Raw genomic sequence first — 17436 nt, forward strand, 5'->3', positions numbered from 1 at the left:
AGCCATTCACCAATTGATGGTCATCTTCTCAATTTCCAATTCTTTGCCACCACAAAAGAGCAGCTATAAATATCTTTGTACATGTGAGTAATAAAAGGATTTGTTCTGTAAAACTTGGACTTAGTCAAAAGGCTGCACCCAAGCACCTAGAAGGCCACATGTAAACATTTAAGAAAAAATAAGATCATTCAAAAAGAGAGAGAATACTAACAAAGGGGATCATGAAAGGAACTGGATCTTGAAATATCAATTTAAATCAAGTGGTGGGGTTGGAAGCCAGACTGCAGAAAGATGAGTTGTAAATGGAGGTGAAGAAGTAGAGATAATGAGTGTAGAAGCCTTTTTTTTTTCTATGAGTTTGGCTGTTAAAAGAGGAAAAAAAAAGATCTAGGGCAAAAGCTCTTTGGGATGACAGAGTCAAAAATGAAGATTTTTAAAGGATAGGAGATATTTTGTAGGCAGCAGGGAATAGTAGTTCAGGAGAAATTCTAGTTGACACAGAGAGGGGAGATGATCAGAGGCAAACACCCAGAGAAGACAGAAAGATACAAGTAGAGGGATTGACCTTATAAGGGGTTATTAGACAAAGAGTCACCTCTTCTTCTAAAACTTGAGCTAACAAAGAGAAAAGGGGATGTTGGTGAGGGAATTTATGGTATAGGGTAGGGAGAAGAGGCAACTCAGGAGGGATGTCCTTTCTTTACTCCTTAAAAGAGGTAACTCTTTTAAGAGGCCCTCTACTGAGAGGGAGAGGGGCCAAGGTGGTGATATCCACAATAGCTTCAATGCAAAATGATGTCTAAGTGCATCAGGAGGTGCAAATCAAGTAGTATTTGAGCTTTAAGGGTAGAAAGATTAATTCTGGCTGTGAAAGGATCAGAGAGACTACTTCATAATGGAAGTAGAATTTGAGCTAAGCCTTGAAAGAAGGGTAGGATTTCAACAGAAAGAGTTTGACTTTGGTGTGGTGGTGGTGGTGGGGTTTGGGGTGGGGATTTGCAATTCCAGATGTAGAGAACAGTGTTAGTAAATACAGAGAGGCTGGGAGCATTGGAAATGTACTCTAGAGGATGGCGTGAGGTCAGTTTGGAAGCAGCAGAGTATCTGTGGATGATATGCATATGTAGCTTGCAGATAGGTGGCGCTAGTGTGACACCATCTTCAATGGTCTATCCCAAAGACACTATTAATACTAAAACTGGGCAGAGGGACATTAAATCATTCATGGAAGCTAGTGACCACCTAGTCACTCCTCTTGATTTTACAGAGGAGGACACTGAGGCCCAGAGAGGGAAGTTTTATATTCAAAGTCATGCAAATGGGACATAGCAGAACTATGTTTTCTGGAGGTACTTGGGATGTTTCTGGGCATGGCTCTAATAGAGTTCAAAAGCCAGAACTTCAGAAGTTTTTGAAGGGAATGAGAAATGATGAAGTAGAGTCACTTAGCATAAGACGACTTTTGAAAAAATTTTGTTTATATGTTTTGTTTTTATATTACGAACATTTACATATTACCCTCCTACCTTGAGAGGTGTCTTGTAATGAAATAAAACAACATTCCTCATCTGTAGCACCCCTCAACCTCTCTTTTTTAAAAAAATTATGCCTTAATTAAATTAATTAGAAAAGAAACCTTTTCTCTCTCCCTCTCAGCCTCCACCCCATTGGCGAAAAAAAAAAAGAAGGAAAGAAAAACAAATTACTTGTAGCTAATATGCAAACAAAACAAGTTCCCTTATTAGCTGTATACAAAGCATTTATGTATACATATGTGTGTATGTATGTGTATATATGTATACATACACATATATGCTTTGTATATGGCCAATAAGGGACTCTGTGTGTGTGTGTGTGTGTGTGTGTATGTGCGTGTATGTCTTATTCCAAATCTATCACATCTCTGACACGGATAGGCATTTCATCATCAGTCCTCTGGAATCATGAATGGTCATTGTATTGATCACAATTCTCACAGCTTTCAAAGCTGTTTGTCCTATAGTTGTTTATATACAGCTTCGTTGTTATTGTAAAAATTGTTCTCTTGGTTCTGCTTACTTTATTTTGCATCAGTTCATACAAGTCCTTCCGTATCTCTTTGAAACAACCTATTTCCTCACTTCTCATAGCATAATAGTATTCATATAGCTGTTTCTCAATTGATTATCAATCCTTTAGTTTACAGGTTCTTTTGCTACCACCACAAAATGAACAGCTGTAAATATTTTTTACATATAAGGTATCCTAAAAGTCTTAATACACTTTAAAATTTAATAGCTTAAAACCACATATAAAACTTTGAAACAACACGTAAAGAATCTTTTCCTATTTCTTTGAGATTATTAGCCTTTTTTGCTTCTATATGAATTTTGTTTATTGTTTTTTCTGATTCTAGAAAGTTTGGTATGACATTGAATAAATAAAGTAATTTAGGTAATATTATCTTTTTTAAAAAAATATTGACTTGTCCTACCCATGAGCAAGAAATATTTCCCCAGTCATTTAGGGTTACATTTATATAGTTCTTCTGTGTGTCTTGATAGATAGACTCTCAAGTATTTTATACATTCTGTAGTAATTTTAAATGGAATTTCTCTTTTTATCTCTTCCTACTGTGTGGTGGTTTTTTTTTTTGCCTTACCCTGCAAATTTACTGAAGTTATTAAATTTTTAGTAACTCTTTAGGGTTTTTCAAGTGCACCATGATATTGATTGCTAAGAGTGATAATTTTGTTTCTTCTTTAGCTATGCTTATTCCCTCAATTTCTTTCTTTTTTTTTATCTCATTGCTGTAGCCAACATTTCTTGTACTATGTCAAATAGAAGTTATAACAATGTACATCTTTGTTTCACTCCTGATTTTATTGGAAAAGATTCTAGTTTATCTTCATTGTATATAATAGTCTGTCCTGATTGTAGATATGTTATTTATCATTTTAAGGAAAGGTCTATTTATTCTTAGTTCACTATTTCTTGTGTGTGTGTGTTTGTGTGTGTGTGTGTGTGTGTGTGTGTGTGTGTGTTTTAGCAGAAATTGGTATTGTATTTTGTCAAAAGCCTTCCCCCCTCAATTTATTGACATAATCATACAGTTTTTGGTGATTTTATTATTAAAATGGTTAGTTAAGTTTGTAGTATTCCTAATAGTAAATAAACCCTACATTCCTGACATAAATCTAACCTGATTATAGTATATAATATAGTGTGTAATATAATAATAATATTGTGATATATTATTTCAACCTTTTAAAAATACTTTATTTAGAATGTTTGCATCTATGTTCATTAGGGAAATTGATCCATAGGTTTCTTTTCGTGGCTTATGTATCAAGATCATATCTGCATCATGAAAGGAATTTGGCAAGATCCCTCTTTTGCTATTTTTGCAAATGTTTAATGTGGCATTGCAATTAATTGTTCTTTGGTAGAATTCACTTGCAAATCCATCTAGTACTGGAATTTTTTCTTTGGGAGTTCATTTATGACTTGTTCAACTTCTTTCTCTGAAATTGGGTTGTTTAAATTCTCTATTTCTTTTCTTCCTTCCCTTCCCTTGCCTTCCCTTGCCTTCCCTTGCCTTCCCTTCCCTTCCCTTCCCTTCCCTTCCCTTCCCTTCCCTTCCCTTCCCTTCCCTTCCCTTCCCTTCCCTTCCCTTCCTTCCCTTCCCTTCCTTCCCCCCCCTTCCCTTCCTTCCCTTCCCTTCCCTTGCCTTCCCTTCCCTTCCCTTCCCTTCCTTCCCTTCCCTTCCCTTGCCTTCCTTCTTGCCTTCCCTTCCCTTCCCCTTCCCTTCCCTTCCCTTCCCTTCCCTTCCCTTCCTTCCCTTCCCTTCCCTTCCCTTCCCTTCCCTTCCCTTCCCTTCCCTTCCCTTCCCTTCCCTTCCTTCCCTTCCCTTCCCTTTCCTTTCCTTTCCTTTCCTTTCCTTTCCTTTCCTTTCCTTTCCTTTCCTTTCCTTTCCTTTCCTTTCCTTTCCTTTCCTTCTTTCTTTCCTTTCCTTTTTTTTTTTTTTGATTAGGCAATGGGATTAAGTGACTTGCCCCAGGGTCACACAGCTAGTAAGTGTTATGTGTTTGAGGCCAGATTTGAACTCAGGTCCTCCTGAATCCAGGGCTGGTGCTCTATCCACTGCGCTACTTAGCTGCCCTTAAATTCTCTATTTCTTGCTCTGTTAATCTGAGTATTTTATATTTTTGTAAATATTTATTTAAGTTGTTGTTTTTATTGGCATGTAATTAGGAAAAATAGTTTCTAATAATATCTTATTTCTTCATCAGTTGGGAGTTCTCCTTTTTCATTTTTGATATCAGTAATTTTGCTTTCTTCTTTCTAATCAAATCAGCTAATGGTTTATCTACTTTGCTTGTTTTTTTTTAAACTAGCTCCTAGCTTTATATTTCAATTTTGCTAATTTCTTCTTTTTTAAATTTCTATTTGAGTGTTTAATTGGGATTTTTAAAATATCTTGGTTTCCTAGTATTTTTAGTTACATTCCTAATTAATTTGTTTCTTATTTTTCTTTTTTTTCTGAATAAAAATGTTTAGTGATATATATTTCCCACTAAAGACTGCTTTTGCTTCATTCCAAAATTTTTGATAGGTTATTATTGTCATTATCTTTAATGGAATTTCCTATTATTTCTCTGATTGTGGTTAATAAAGGATGTGTATGATAATTCTGCTTTTCTACATTTGTTTATGGGGTTTTTATGTCCTAAGATAAAATTAGTTTTTGCAAAGATTCCATGCACAACAGAGATTTATGTATACTCCTTTCTATTTCCATTCAATAATTGTAAGAGGTTATAGATGATCTTCTGATGAAGTGGGGCTGAGAAAGGGAGGAGAGATATAATCTATCTGACAATATAGATTGTTGTTGCTAGAGAGAGTTGAGGTAGAATCAAAAGATGTTTATGTAGGGAATTGTACTGGATAGCTGCTAAGCTCTTCTGGAACTTAGCCACAGAGTAGAGCCTTTTGGTGGTAGATATCAAGAGCTGCTCTGTGCCATCCAGGAAGGTGTTAAAGATGTGTTCTTACTTACCTGGTGAGGTCTAGGACATGGCTATCATAGAAGTGCAGGTGATTCTTGCAGAACAGTATCCACTGAATTCAGGTAGCAGGCCAGAAGGGAGCTAACATCACTGATGATCTATGGCATATGGTGAGGGAGGTGTAGGGGTTCAGGGCTCTCAACACCATAGCCTCTCAGATGTTCCAGATACACCACTCCCAGACCTTCTCTGTCACTTCAGACAATCATATATCAGATTTTGGGTAGCTAGGTAGCACAGTGGACAGAATACTTGGTTTGGAACTAGGAAAACCCATCTTTATGGATTCAAATCCAGCCTCAGATACTTACTAGCTGGGTGACCTTGGGCAAGTCACTTAACCCCATTTACCTCAGTTTCCTCATCTATAAAATGATCTGGAGAAGGAAATGGCAAGCCACTCCAGTATCTTTGATAAGAAAATCCCAAATGAGGTCATGAAGAGTTAGACATAATTAAAAATGACTGAACAACGTCTTAGGTTTCAGAATAACTTCCAGTGTGGTCTTGTTGAAGATCTGCTTGGTGATTGGACTATACATTCTAACCATGATGGATGTTTCATACTGCAAGAAGGAAACGGAACCATCTGGCTAAAAGAGCAGACTGTGCTCCCGAAGAAGCAGCTGTTGAGGGCTGCAGCCAGACGGGATCTGAATAGACCCAGGCCCTAACCCTCGGCTCAGTCTTCATCACCTCCTCTTAAAAGGCCAGAGAGACTTGATAATTATTAAATATCTACTTTGTGCCAGGCACAGTGTTACATTCTGGGGCCACAAAGACAAAGGTGAAATAATTCTTGCCCCTGAGGAGTTTCCATTCTATTAGGGGAAGAGGAAATGTATATAAGCAATCATATATGAAATATGGGGATAAGGATAAGACATGGACCTATGATTTTTAAAAAATACAAAACAAATTCAAGATAAACTTTGTGGAGTGAGGGCATTAATAGCTTTGGGCATCAGGAAGTCTCTATATAAAATGTGATGCCTAAACAGAATTTTGAGGGAATCAAGAAGTCTGAGATGTAGAAATGAGGAGGAAATGTATCCTAGACATAGGGGACAGATTGTACAAAGGCGTAGACACAGGAAATGACAGTGTCAGGTGTCCAGTTTAGCTGGATGGCAGAGTGTGGTATGGAGTACCATATAATAGGGTTGGAAAGGTAAGTTGGGGCCTGTTTGTGAAAAACTTTAAAGTCAGAGAAGTGTTGGAATAAGTGGGAGCCATTGGAAGTTACTGAGTAAGGGAGTGACATGGTTGGACCTGTACTTTAGGAATCCAGTAAGACTCAGGAACCCTAGAGTGGAGTGAAATCAAAGCAGTGATACAAGGCCAGTAGAATCAACCCAACTATAGGCAACATGCTGTCTTCTTGTTATGCAGAAGCATCTCTTGGTTGAGCAAGGTCCATTGTGGCCCATTTGATTGTTCAGTAAGTAGTCTTCTCACAAGTGGGCATTGCTGTGACTACTCATCTCTGACATTTGTATAGTGATTTTTGGCTTTCAGTATGTGTTCACATGTTTTATTTTATTCTCACAACCATCCTAGGAGGGAGGTCAGTGGGGTGATCCTCCTTTTACAGACCAGGAAACTAAGGCCTAGAGACATGAAGTGGTTTGCCCAAGATTATACAGCAACTTGCAGGAAGAGCTGTGATATCATTAATCATAAGGATGGACAATATTTATATAGAACTTTGCAAAGTTTTTCTTCTAGTTGATAAGACGGGCTTTCAAGATGTTATGAGAATAAGTTTTGGTACCTTAATAAGATAGTAGTAATAAGTTTGTCAGGTCAGTATAACTAACTCCATTTTGTTTCAACCCTCCATTTTGTGATTGATTTTGTTTTGGGTAAGTTGTGTCTGACTCTTCATAACCCCATTTGGGGGTCTTGGCAAACATACTGGAGTGGTTTGCCATTTCCTTCTCCAACTCATTTTACAGATAATGAAACTGAGTCAAATAGGGTTAAGTGACTTGCCCAGGGTCACACAGCTAGTAAGAGTCTGAGGCCTGATTAGAACTCAGGTCTTCCTTACTCTAGGCCTGGTGCTCTATTCACTGTGCCACGTAGCTGCCTACCACTTGGGTGATATGATGTAATAGACTTGTGTGTGTTCTTAAACAAGTGATAAACAGGGGTAGCTAGGTGATGCAGTGGATAGAGTTCCAGCCTTGGAGTCAGGAGGACCTGAGTTCAAATTGACACTTACTAGCTATGTGACCCTGGGCAGGTCACTTAACCTCAATTGCCTCACAAAAAAAAGCAACCCCCCCCAAAAAAAACAAGTGATAAACATATAGACCCTCTGATTAGACAGACTAGAAAAATATTATAAATAGCTTTATCAGTAGTTGAAGTTATAAACTACCAACAAAATTATGTGGTAAGCAATTTAGCAATACCCATAGCTAAAAGTGTAAAAACCCTGCTGGAGGCCCCAGTCATCAGCTTGTTCCTAGGAACTGACTAGACCTGGCTCCTACAGTCCTTATACTTGAGACCTGAGCAGGTCATGAAGCGCAGTGCTGATTGGTTGACAATGGAGACTTGCCAGATAACCATGTTGGAAGGAGACATGTGGTCTCGGGCTGGACAGAGAGAAAACCCTGCCATTACTCTAGCATGAAGAAAAAGCTTATGCAAGGCTCTAAGAACCAAGTTGGTGACTTGTTCTTACACAAAAGTATTGTTTGTACATTTTAATAAATAAAGCTTGATGGCATACATTAAGACATATAAGTCTAATAAGAATTTCCATCACACTAGTTAGTGAAAGTAATGGTAACTTGGCAGTATGTATGCACCACTCCTTAAAGTGATCAACTCCTATTTCCTGAGTCTCTTCTGGTTCCAAAAACCTATGACTTTCCTTGACCTGGGAGATAAGTAAAAGCTCAAAATCCCAGAATTCTATGCAGGCCCTGACAATTTCTTCCACCATGAGAGATGTGGAATGTGATTTTATTTTGAGAGAGAGAGGTATTTCTCATAGGACTCTCATCTATGAACTGCCTCTTGATCGGGCTGTAAACCATCCCTCTATTGCTTTGCTCGCTTTGCTTACTGCCTTTAATTCTCTCTTCCCTCCCTTTTTTTGTCTTTTAACTCATTCTTTAAAACTCAGCTCAAATGCAACCTCCATCAGGAAGCCTTCCCTGATCTCCCCCGTGAGGCATACCTTTCTTCTCAGATCTCAAATAGCACTTTAAACAGTTGAATACATTTATTATGTGTTTTATATTACAGTGGTCTGCAGTGGTGTCTTACCCCTCCCACCTCATGGTGGATTATTAGTCTCTCAGGGCAAGGACCATGTGGCATATAAACTTCCTATCTTTCCCAGGGTCTAGGACATTGGTCTGTGTGTAATAGGTGCTTGTTTCTTGTTCGTCTTGTTTGATTTAGTCTGGGTTAGTCTGCTATCCCACCCAGTACAGAGGAAACATATGAACAAGTCCTTAACTCCAAAGAATAAATGGTGTAGTTTCATGTCAGCCTGGGAGGGGAAGGTGGCTTTTTTGGAGAGGGGGTGTGTGCAGGGATGTAGTATATGTGTATGGGGGGAATTTTCTATAGGACCAACCATGGTCATGAAGCTTGGAAGCAGAAGAATGCCTTAAGTAAGGGCTATAATCATGCTGGGCCATTGCCCCACTGGGGGACACCTGGGCCGTAGGTGGAAGTCTTTCCCCCTCCTCCCCTCCATTTATTTCTCATGTGGGAAGGAATCCACTGAACAGAAGTCTGAAGATTCAGTCTTGTCTCCAGTGGAGGAGTAAATCTTTACATACTCTGATGGTTGCCCAAGACTTCTTCCTTGTGTTAAGTTACCATAGTGTAGGTAAAAGGAAACATATCTAGCATCCATTGGCATGATAACAATGCTAAGCTGGTATCTGGCTGCTTAAAATGATCTCTTGTGGGCCCGATGCTTGACTGACAGCTTAGCCAGTCAGACATTGTTATAAAGGTGGACAGAATATGATCTCCTCTCCCTACACAAAATGTTTATAATGATTTCCAGAGCTGAAATTTGGGCAAGAAGACTGGAACTTTGTTGCAGAGTGATGAATTTAGAGGAAGCCCTGATGGTACTCTCAGATCATCAATAGCATAGAGACAACTGGGTTTCTTCCCTGGCTAGCAAGAAAAATTCATTAAAATGGGAAGCAGTAGATGCCTGTTTTCTATGCCTGGTCTTTGGATCCCAAATGTGTTCTCTTTTCCCAGGCCAGTCCTATCTATAATACATTAGTGGCCTCCTCCCTGGGGCACTTCCCCAGCCTAGCAGTGGTCTTGAGGCCTTTGCCAATACTGCTTCCTCTCCAAAATGAAATGAGTATATGTTTCATGCCACTTGCTCCAGGCACAAAAATATCTAGTTATGGATTTGACAGTTCCTGTACACAGCCCTGACTTGAGATCAACAGTACAAAAACCCAGGAAGAAGACACTGATTTCGCTGCCATCTTCCTGGCGAAGCAGGGACCAAGGCTTGTGAGTTCTGTTTAGTGATGGTTCAGATTGTTGGCAAACACATCTCTTCATTATGTTGAATAACATTTAATAGATTTTTTTACATGGGTAGTAATAACAATTACTCGGGTACAACAGTGATATATGAGCCACAAGGTCAAGAACAGCAGCTTTTTCCTTTACCAAAAAAAGTGACTTACTCCTACCCACTTTTCCTCTACATAGGACAAGATGGCCCAGGGAGGGGTAGATAGATAGTCTTTTCTTCGACAGTTTCTATTTACACACTCTCCATTAAAAAAGTTTTGGTCAGCTTGAATAATTCACTTTTTTAAATATAAGCCTATTATGTATTGTTTGTTTCCATGTACAAATGATCATTAGCAAGTTAATCATTTAAGGTGCTCAGAGGTATAGGTGAATCCCAAGGCTATTTTCAAATCCTAGGGTTTAATCTATGCTTTCTAGCTTTCCCCTGAAAGCTTTCGCTGGTAGGGGAAGAGGCTGGAATACCTTCTGCCAGCTGGTTGGACAATAGGGCTGCCACTATAGTCTGTGGATGGAGCAGGTTGAGGGCCAAGGTAAGGCAAGGACCTGTATTCTCATAGGGTTGCAAGATCTGACACAAGCCCACACACCAATAGGGCATGTGTGTATGTATGTGCTCTCTCACACACACACACACACGTATATAGGTAGAAGGTATCTGGTACACAGATACCCAAGCGAAATTGTAAAGGGTGACAATTGTCTCTTTGGGTGCCTCTATACCAGTGTCTACTGGATGCCTAGGGTCCCAATTGTCTTGCTCCTCCTGGGCAGTGCCTCCAAACTTCACACCTCTCCTGACCCACTATCAGGAGAGGTGCTTGTCCTGCATCTTACTCCCTTCAAGATCTCACCCTCTGCTCAATTTGTCTTATGCACTAATTCAGGCTGAGGTGTTAATGGATGATAATGGTTTACTGCATTAACCTTTCTTGGCAACAAATTTGCATTTTAAAAGGAGGCCTTTGGGGCAGCTAGATGGTGCAGTGGACAAAGCTCTGGCTTTGGAGTCAGGAGAACCTGAGTTCAAATCCAGCCTCACACACTTGAAACTTACCAGCTGTGTGTCCCTGGGCCCTGATTGCCTCACCAAAAAAAAACAAAACAAAAAACCCCAACAACCCCCGCCCAAATAAAATAAAAATAAGAGGAGGCCTTCAAACCAAAGGAATAACCATTACAGTGGGGTATCAGGCCCACTACGGGCCAGAGGGAGAGAGACTTGGGGTGAGGCAAGAGGCTTTTGACACATCTTACTGTTCACATCACACCCCATAGCTGCCTTCCTCTTCCACTTATGCATAGGGCTAAGTGTATGTATGTATGTGTGTGTGTGTGTGTGTGTGTGTGTGTGTTGTGTGTGTGTGTAAAGATTGCAGAATCTGGCCTTAGGAACATCCATCAATAACTGAACTTCAGGTTCAATAACCACGCAGGAATAACTCAGTGGCTTTTACCTGGTTCCCTGTCTTGTGGACCATCTCACCACTAAATGAGCCACTTCTCATTGAGAGGAAATGGAGGTCAGGAGACGGTATTTTTTTTTAATCCAGTGACTTCCAGGTTGTCTGGGTCTGAAGCCCAGGAGGCTTCAGGCCAAGATGGCAAATGAAAATACTTGTGTATTAAAAAAAACTATAGGATATGACTGTTCTTGCTCATTAAGGAGAGACCTCCAACTTCTGATCCATGGAGGAAGAAATTTTTTGGACTTTGGTTTCCCTTAGATTCTGAAAAGAAAGCATTTCCACAGAAAAAGAGATGGCATGAAGGGCAAGTCTGGGAGTCAGGAAGCCTGAGTTCTACTACTGCTCTGACACTCACTGTAACTAAGTTCCTTGTGAAGTCACCTTCCATCTCTGGACCCCACTTTCCTCATCTGTCAAAGGAAGGGATTGGACTAGATAACTTCAAATGTCCCTTTGGGCTGTGATATTTTTTGTGGACTTTTGAGTTTGTGGACTGCATGACTTAGGAACCAGGCAGGGTCTGTTCCTCTTTGGGAGGCTTCCTTCTTCCCATGGCTACAAAAGCCCTTCTCTTTCTTCCCTCCCATCTTCCTTCTCCCAAAGCCCTCACCCCCATGAACGTGTTCATAAACTGATCTGTTCAGTGTTCTGTACAAAAGGCTTGTTACCCTAGACTTATATTCAAAACAGATTCCAGAGGTTAAAAGGCGCAATCATTAAGGCAGTTTAATAGATTCAATATTTCACTTGTATTTCCTGATTCCCTTAAGGGTCCTGTGAACCCTAAGGCATCAGAAAGGAGGCTGGGGGCTGTTTGATTAAAAAGTCTGGAATTAGCTACCCACCCTCTGTTGCAAAGGACTGACATGCCAGGAACAAAGGCCCTTTTCTTCCCCCTTTGACCTGGGTCTGCAATGGCACAGGGCTGCGGCCAAGCCGGCTGAGGAGAAGGGCGAAGTTCATGATTAGCAAACCCCTCAGCTTCACCACCTCTCCTTTGGATAGGGTTCGGTCTGTACGATGTCACTGGGGTGCTCTGAGATACATGCCCCATTGATTTCACTGAGTTTGTTGTCTGGCAGGTCCTCGGGCTTGGTGCAGAGTTTCAGGGCCCTGGAAATGAAGACATCCAAGTCAAATTGAGGGTCTGCCCCATTGTTCCCCTCCTTGGGGTCCTTGAGGTGCTGGGGTGAGGACGGCAGGCTCCGTTCCTGGATCTCAGGGAGTGGACTGGGGCACTCAAGGCCGCTCTGGGTGCTCTTCACCCATTGTGCAATCTCCAGGAAGAGGTTAGATGGCTCCTCCTCTAGGGAGAGCTCAGTGGCTGGAGTGATGGCTGTCTTCTTCCAATGGGACAGGTCTAAGATGAGCTTTGGCTCTGAGTAGTGATGGGGCTTGTTGTCCCTCCACAGTAACTTATCCAGGTAGGATGGTGATCCCACCTTGTAGTCACAGGACCGCCCACAGTCAGAGTCAAACACTCGGTCCATGGATGAGTGAGACTGCTCCAGGAATCGTTCAGAGCTACTCTGGGAGTATTTTCGTGGATCCACCTGGACCTCTTCCACTATTGACTCGGAGCCTGCACGAGGGTCCCGCTGCACCTCACTTGTGTCAAGGTATCTGTCCTGCCTCCATTCCAGATCAGAGGACAGACTGACTTGATACCTAAGAGAAGACAGACAAAGAGGATAAAACAAGAAGCTGAGGACCAGGTGGGATTGTTGCTAGAGAAAAAAATGCCATTAAATATTGCTGAACTCCTTTGTGGGTCATCTACACTATATCATTAAACATTTATTCATACATATACCACTTTGTATGATTCTTTGATAACTTCTTCCAAAATAAAAATTGCAGGATGTAGGAACTGGAAGAGACCTAACTCCCTTCACTTTATAGACAGGGAAACTGAGGCCCAGAGAGAGGATTGTTCATAGGTTTGTAGATTTAGAGTTGGAAGGGACCTCATAGGTGATCAATACCAACCCACTAATTTTACAGATGAGGAAACTGAGGCCCAGGAGAACTTAAGTAATTTGACAAGGATCCTATAAGCATCTGAGGCAGGATTTGAACTCAGATACTTTGGAGTCCAGGTCTAACAATCAGGTCACTATGCCCTGCCACTTCTCAATGTGTCATGCCCAAGGTCACACAAGTAGCTAGTGACACAACCAAGACCACAACATGGGTCTCCTGACTTCTAGTCCAGTGCACAGTCTCCTTCCCCCTACCCTAAATTTTCCCCTGCCCCAGTGGTTGAGTTGAAGTCCAACCAAGTTGCAAACTCCTTGAAGGCAGAATCAAGGGGTTAAGGCTTCTCCTCTGTCCCCCTCCCTACTCCCCATTCCCAACACACACACACACACACACACACACACACACACACACACACACACACACACACACCCCGTACCCAGTACATGGCTGGGCACAGAACAGGTGCTTGGTCCGTCTTTTCTGATTGCTTACAGATATCTTTGGGAGATACTGAAGGACCTTAGGTCCCTAACAGTTTTCATGGTTTCTTTAAAGTCCAGGAAAGATAGGACTGCTGAATGGGAGGAAGAACCAGGCAGACAGCACCAACTGAGCTTCTGCTATGTACGCACTCCTTGGAGGAGCGTAACGAAAATAGCTGGTAAGTGAATAGGAAAGGGGATATGTCTGAAAAATACACAAGGACAAGTGGAACATGCTATTTTCTTTGTGGGTGATGAGAGACACTAGGGAGGCCCCCATATTTCCTCTAACCCACCATCAACCAATGTTTCCTTTGGGTTAAGCAGTGTTCCTAACCAGGGGACCTCTTTAAAAATTCACCAGGCAATACATTCAATCCAAGCCCCATAACAGGCATGAGTTTCTTAAGAGATATAAGACATGGAGCAACAGGAAAGCCCAAGGAACCTAGATGGTACTGAAAGGAGAGGAAGAGTACTGGAAGGGAAGATGGGGTCACAATTCAATAAATATTTATTTAATACCTGCTATGTGAAAGGCTCACTGCTAAAGGCTGGGGATAAAAAAAATAATGTTTCTCCCCTCAACGGGCTTGCATTCTACTGGAGGGATTAGGGTTCACTATGCATACAGATAAGTATAATACAAAGTGAATTGCAGGAAAGAGCACTAAGTTAGGAGATCTTCATGGAAGAGGTGGCACCTGAGCTGAATCTTTAAAGAAATGAATGCAATTCAACAGACATTTATAAAGCACTTACTGATACCAGGCGCTGTCCTAGGTGCTGGATTCTGAGAAGTGGAGATGAGTAGAGAGTACATTTCAGGCATGTGAAGATACATGGAGGGGAGAGATGGCATGCCTAGAGTTTAGGAAGGGGGGCGAGGGGTAGGCAAATTTTATGGACTTAGTTATTTTGTCCAAGGCCAGCCCTGAAGACCCACGAAAGCATGGAAGAAACAGCCCGGAGTGGAGTCAGGAGGTGGGGGGTGTAGTCCAGGTTCCTCCATTTGCTGTGGGCAGCACTCTCCTGCTCTGAATGTCAATTTCTTAATTTGTAAAATGGGAGGATTGCATCTCCTTCCTTCATCCCACTGGCCAAAGTATTACCACCACTTCCAAAATATCATTTGGGGCAGCTAGGTGATGTAGTGGATAGAGCTCCAGCCTTGGAGTCAGGAGGACCTGAGTTCAAATGTGGCCTCAGACACTTGATATTTACTAGCTGTGTGGTCCCGTGCAAGTCACTTAACCCTGACTGTCTTACCAAAAAGCAAAAAAAAAAAGGGGGTGGGGAAGATTTGACTAGATCATCTCTAACAAGCCTTCCAGATGTCCAAAAGCTGTCACTCCACCCTCTGCCTCTGACCTGTGGGTTTTCTAGCAAGTACTTTTGGGTCACCTCCTAACTATGAAAGAGTTCACTGTATCTAGCCAGCCCCTGACCCATCACACCATACTCCAGCCATCTTCCTCCCCACCCCCATCTCCCACCTCTTTCCATCTTTGGAAATAGTAATCAAATTAACAATATGATTCCTGGAAAGTCCACTTAAATTGATTGCCTTGTGCCTCCACTCACCATCCCTATAAATTCCCTGACCAAATCATACCTCTTCCCCTTTTGTAAGAATGTAAGTGTGTAAGTTCTTTGAGAGGAGGAATAGTTTTGCTTTTTGTATTTGTATACCTAGCTCTTAGAATTGTGCTTGGCACATAGTAAGTGCTCAGTAAACACCTTTTAACTCACTGATACATGATTCTAAGAATTTGTCTCAGAGCTATGTGTCTCTCAGTGCTGTGGAGGTCACTGACTAGAAGGTGAAGAAAAGGGTGCAGCTGGAGGCAGAGCTTCTTAATTAATCTAAGCTTTCCACATGATTTATGAGTCACTCAGTCCTAGAAGAATTGCTCTGGTGCACATGAAGGGGCTTCAAAAACAACAACAAAATATCTCTCTGAACATAATCTGCTCAGCAAAAAGAAACTGTCCCAGCCTTGCCTTGGAAACCCCCTATCCTGTACCCATCATTTGTCAAATGATTCAAAAGGACACCTTAATTGTCTTTCACTTATGTAACCAGTTGTCAGTTCCCCAAATGTAGTAGGACACCCACTTAGGTCCCTTGTTCTCACTTCCTCAGAGAATTCTAGCTGCCAGAATGATGTCTGCTTCTATTTTTAATCCCTGAGCAGTCAGAAGTCCCTAACCCTTTCCCCTCCCAGGATTTAGCAGACAAGCACTTATAAAATCAGAAATGACAGAGACAAAAGGCACCTTAGAGATGATTAAATCCAAGTCCCTCATTTCACAGATAAGGAAACTGAGGCACAGAAAGTGACATTACTTATTCAGGGTCACATAGCTAGTGAGCTGGGACTAAAAACCCAGGTCTCCTGACTCCTAGACTAGTGTGCCTTTCACTACCCCATACTATCTCTCAAAGCTGAATAACCTCAGGAGCACTGAGCTTTTCCCAAGAAGGTTCAATTTCATTCTGGCATATGTCATGACTCTCATTTCCATTCCTCATTGGAAATCCCATAGCAGTTCCTATGGGAATTTTATTATCCTTAACTCACAAGACCAAGGCCGAAATAAGACAGCTTTTCTAGCCTCAGACTTTGAAGGACAGAGCTTGGAGACCCAGGGGTCTGGAATAAAAGAATGACTAAGGAAAAAACTATGTACCTCGAGACTCAAGTTTGCTCAACCCTAGAAACACCACTGTCATAACTGATGAGATTTCTCTAGAGCAGGGAGGAGCTGACAACTTATGAGAGGAAGCATGCCAAGTGGTTGTCTTCTCTCATTCTGATGGGTGGTGTGTGTGTGTGTGTGTGTGTGTGTGTGTGTGTGTGTGTGTCTTTATTGGGAGTCCGAAGTAGCCAATGGGTCTAAGGAAAGTTTCTTTGCTAAAAAATCTCTTTTCTCCCACATTGGACAATTAGAGAAATGAACTGAAATGAAAAGGCTTCTCACCACTGAAACCACTCAAGGGAGAGGTTTAAGTTAAAGTCTCATAGATTGAGATCTCATAGACAGGGATTGCAAAGATCCTATGGTTCAATTCCCTTATTTTACAGATGAGACCCATGAATATTGTGACTTGGCTGAGGTCACCTAGGAAGAGGGCAACAGAGGCAGGATATGAACCCAGGTCCTCTGCCCCCACAGATCATTCCACTCCACCTCACTGGTTAAAAGGTATTTGCTATTTAGCATGATATAGCACTATAAGACTGACAAGACACTTTTACATTCATTATAAGACTTGATCCTTACAACAATCCTGTGAGGTAGGTAGCCCAAGCTTTATTGGCCCTATCTTACACATGAAGAAACTAAGACCCAGGGAAGTGAAGTTCATGGTCACACAGTTAATATTCAAACTGTGTCTCTGCATTCCCGGTCTAGAACTCAACATCACATGGTGTCATCTCAATCAATCATGTAGATCTTAGCATGAAGAGATTTTAATCAGATAGTCAGAATGAGATCTGTTCTGCCAACTAGAGTAGCAGTGTTCCTTAGAAGAATGGGGAGGAAGACATTCTCTTCTAACAATGGACCCTTCAGGAGAGGACTTGCTTGGGGGAAGGAGAGGCAGATGTTTCAGTAGAGGGATTTGAGCATGAGGAGAGGAGCATGAGAGGACTAGGCACCTCCTAAGCAAGCAAATTAGGATGTAGGCAGTGGGAGAGGGGCACATAAAAAGTGGTAGGAGAGTGACAAAGATGAACTTTGCCGCCTTTCAAATTTCATAGCTCTTTGGTCCTGGTCATTGGCAACCTCCCTTGCTGCTTTTGGCATACGGACAATTGAGGAAAAACAACAGATGACTAGGTTTAAGGAGCACCTGGTCTTTGAAGAGATCAAAACATTATGATCAAAATATCCTTTATG

The 17436-nt window shown here is 41.5% G+C and overlaps 1 protein-coding gene across 3 annotated transcripts in view; it reads right to left on the minus strand.

Annotated features, from left to right (window-relative positions):
• Positions 1-11762: 11762 nt before the first annotated feature.
• MAPK4 (mitogen-activated protein kinase 4) overlaps positions 11763-17436 on the minus strand; it is a 220303-nt gene continuing 214629 nt past the window's right edge. For all 3 annotated transcript variants that reach the window (XM_078153262.1, XM_020972329.2, XM_078153261.1), the window contains one exon: positions 11763-12730. In XM_078153262.1, the coding sequence (XP_078009388.1) occupies positions 12046-12730 (685 nt within the window). In that variant the 3' untranslated portion in view covers positions 11763-12045. The remainder of the gene's footprint in view (positions 12731-17436) is intronic.

The sequence above is a fragment of the Phascolarctos cinereus genome, unplaced genomic scaffold (assembly GCF_003287225.1).
Source record: "Phascolarctos cinereus isolate Bilbo 61053 unplaced genomic scaffold, phaCin_HiC Scaffold_4;HRSCAF=312, whole genome shotgun sequence".
NCBI classification, from domain to species: Eukaryota; Metazoa; Chordata; class Mammalia; order Diprotodontia; family Phascolarctidae; genus Phascolarctos; species Phascolarctos cinereus.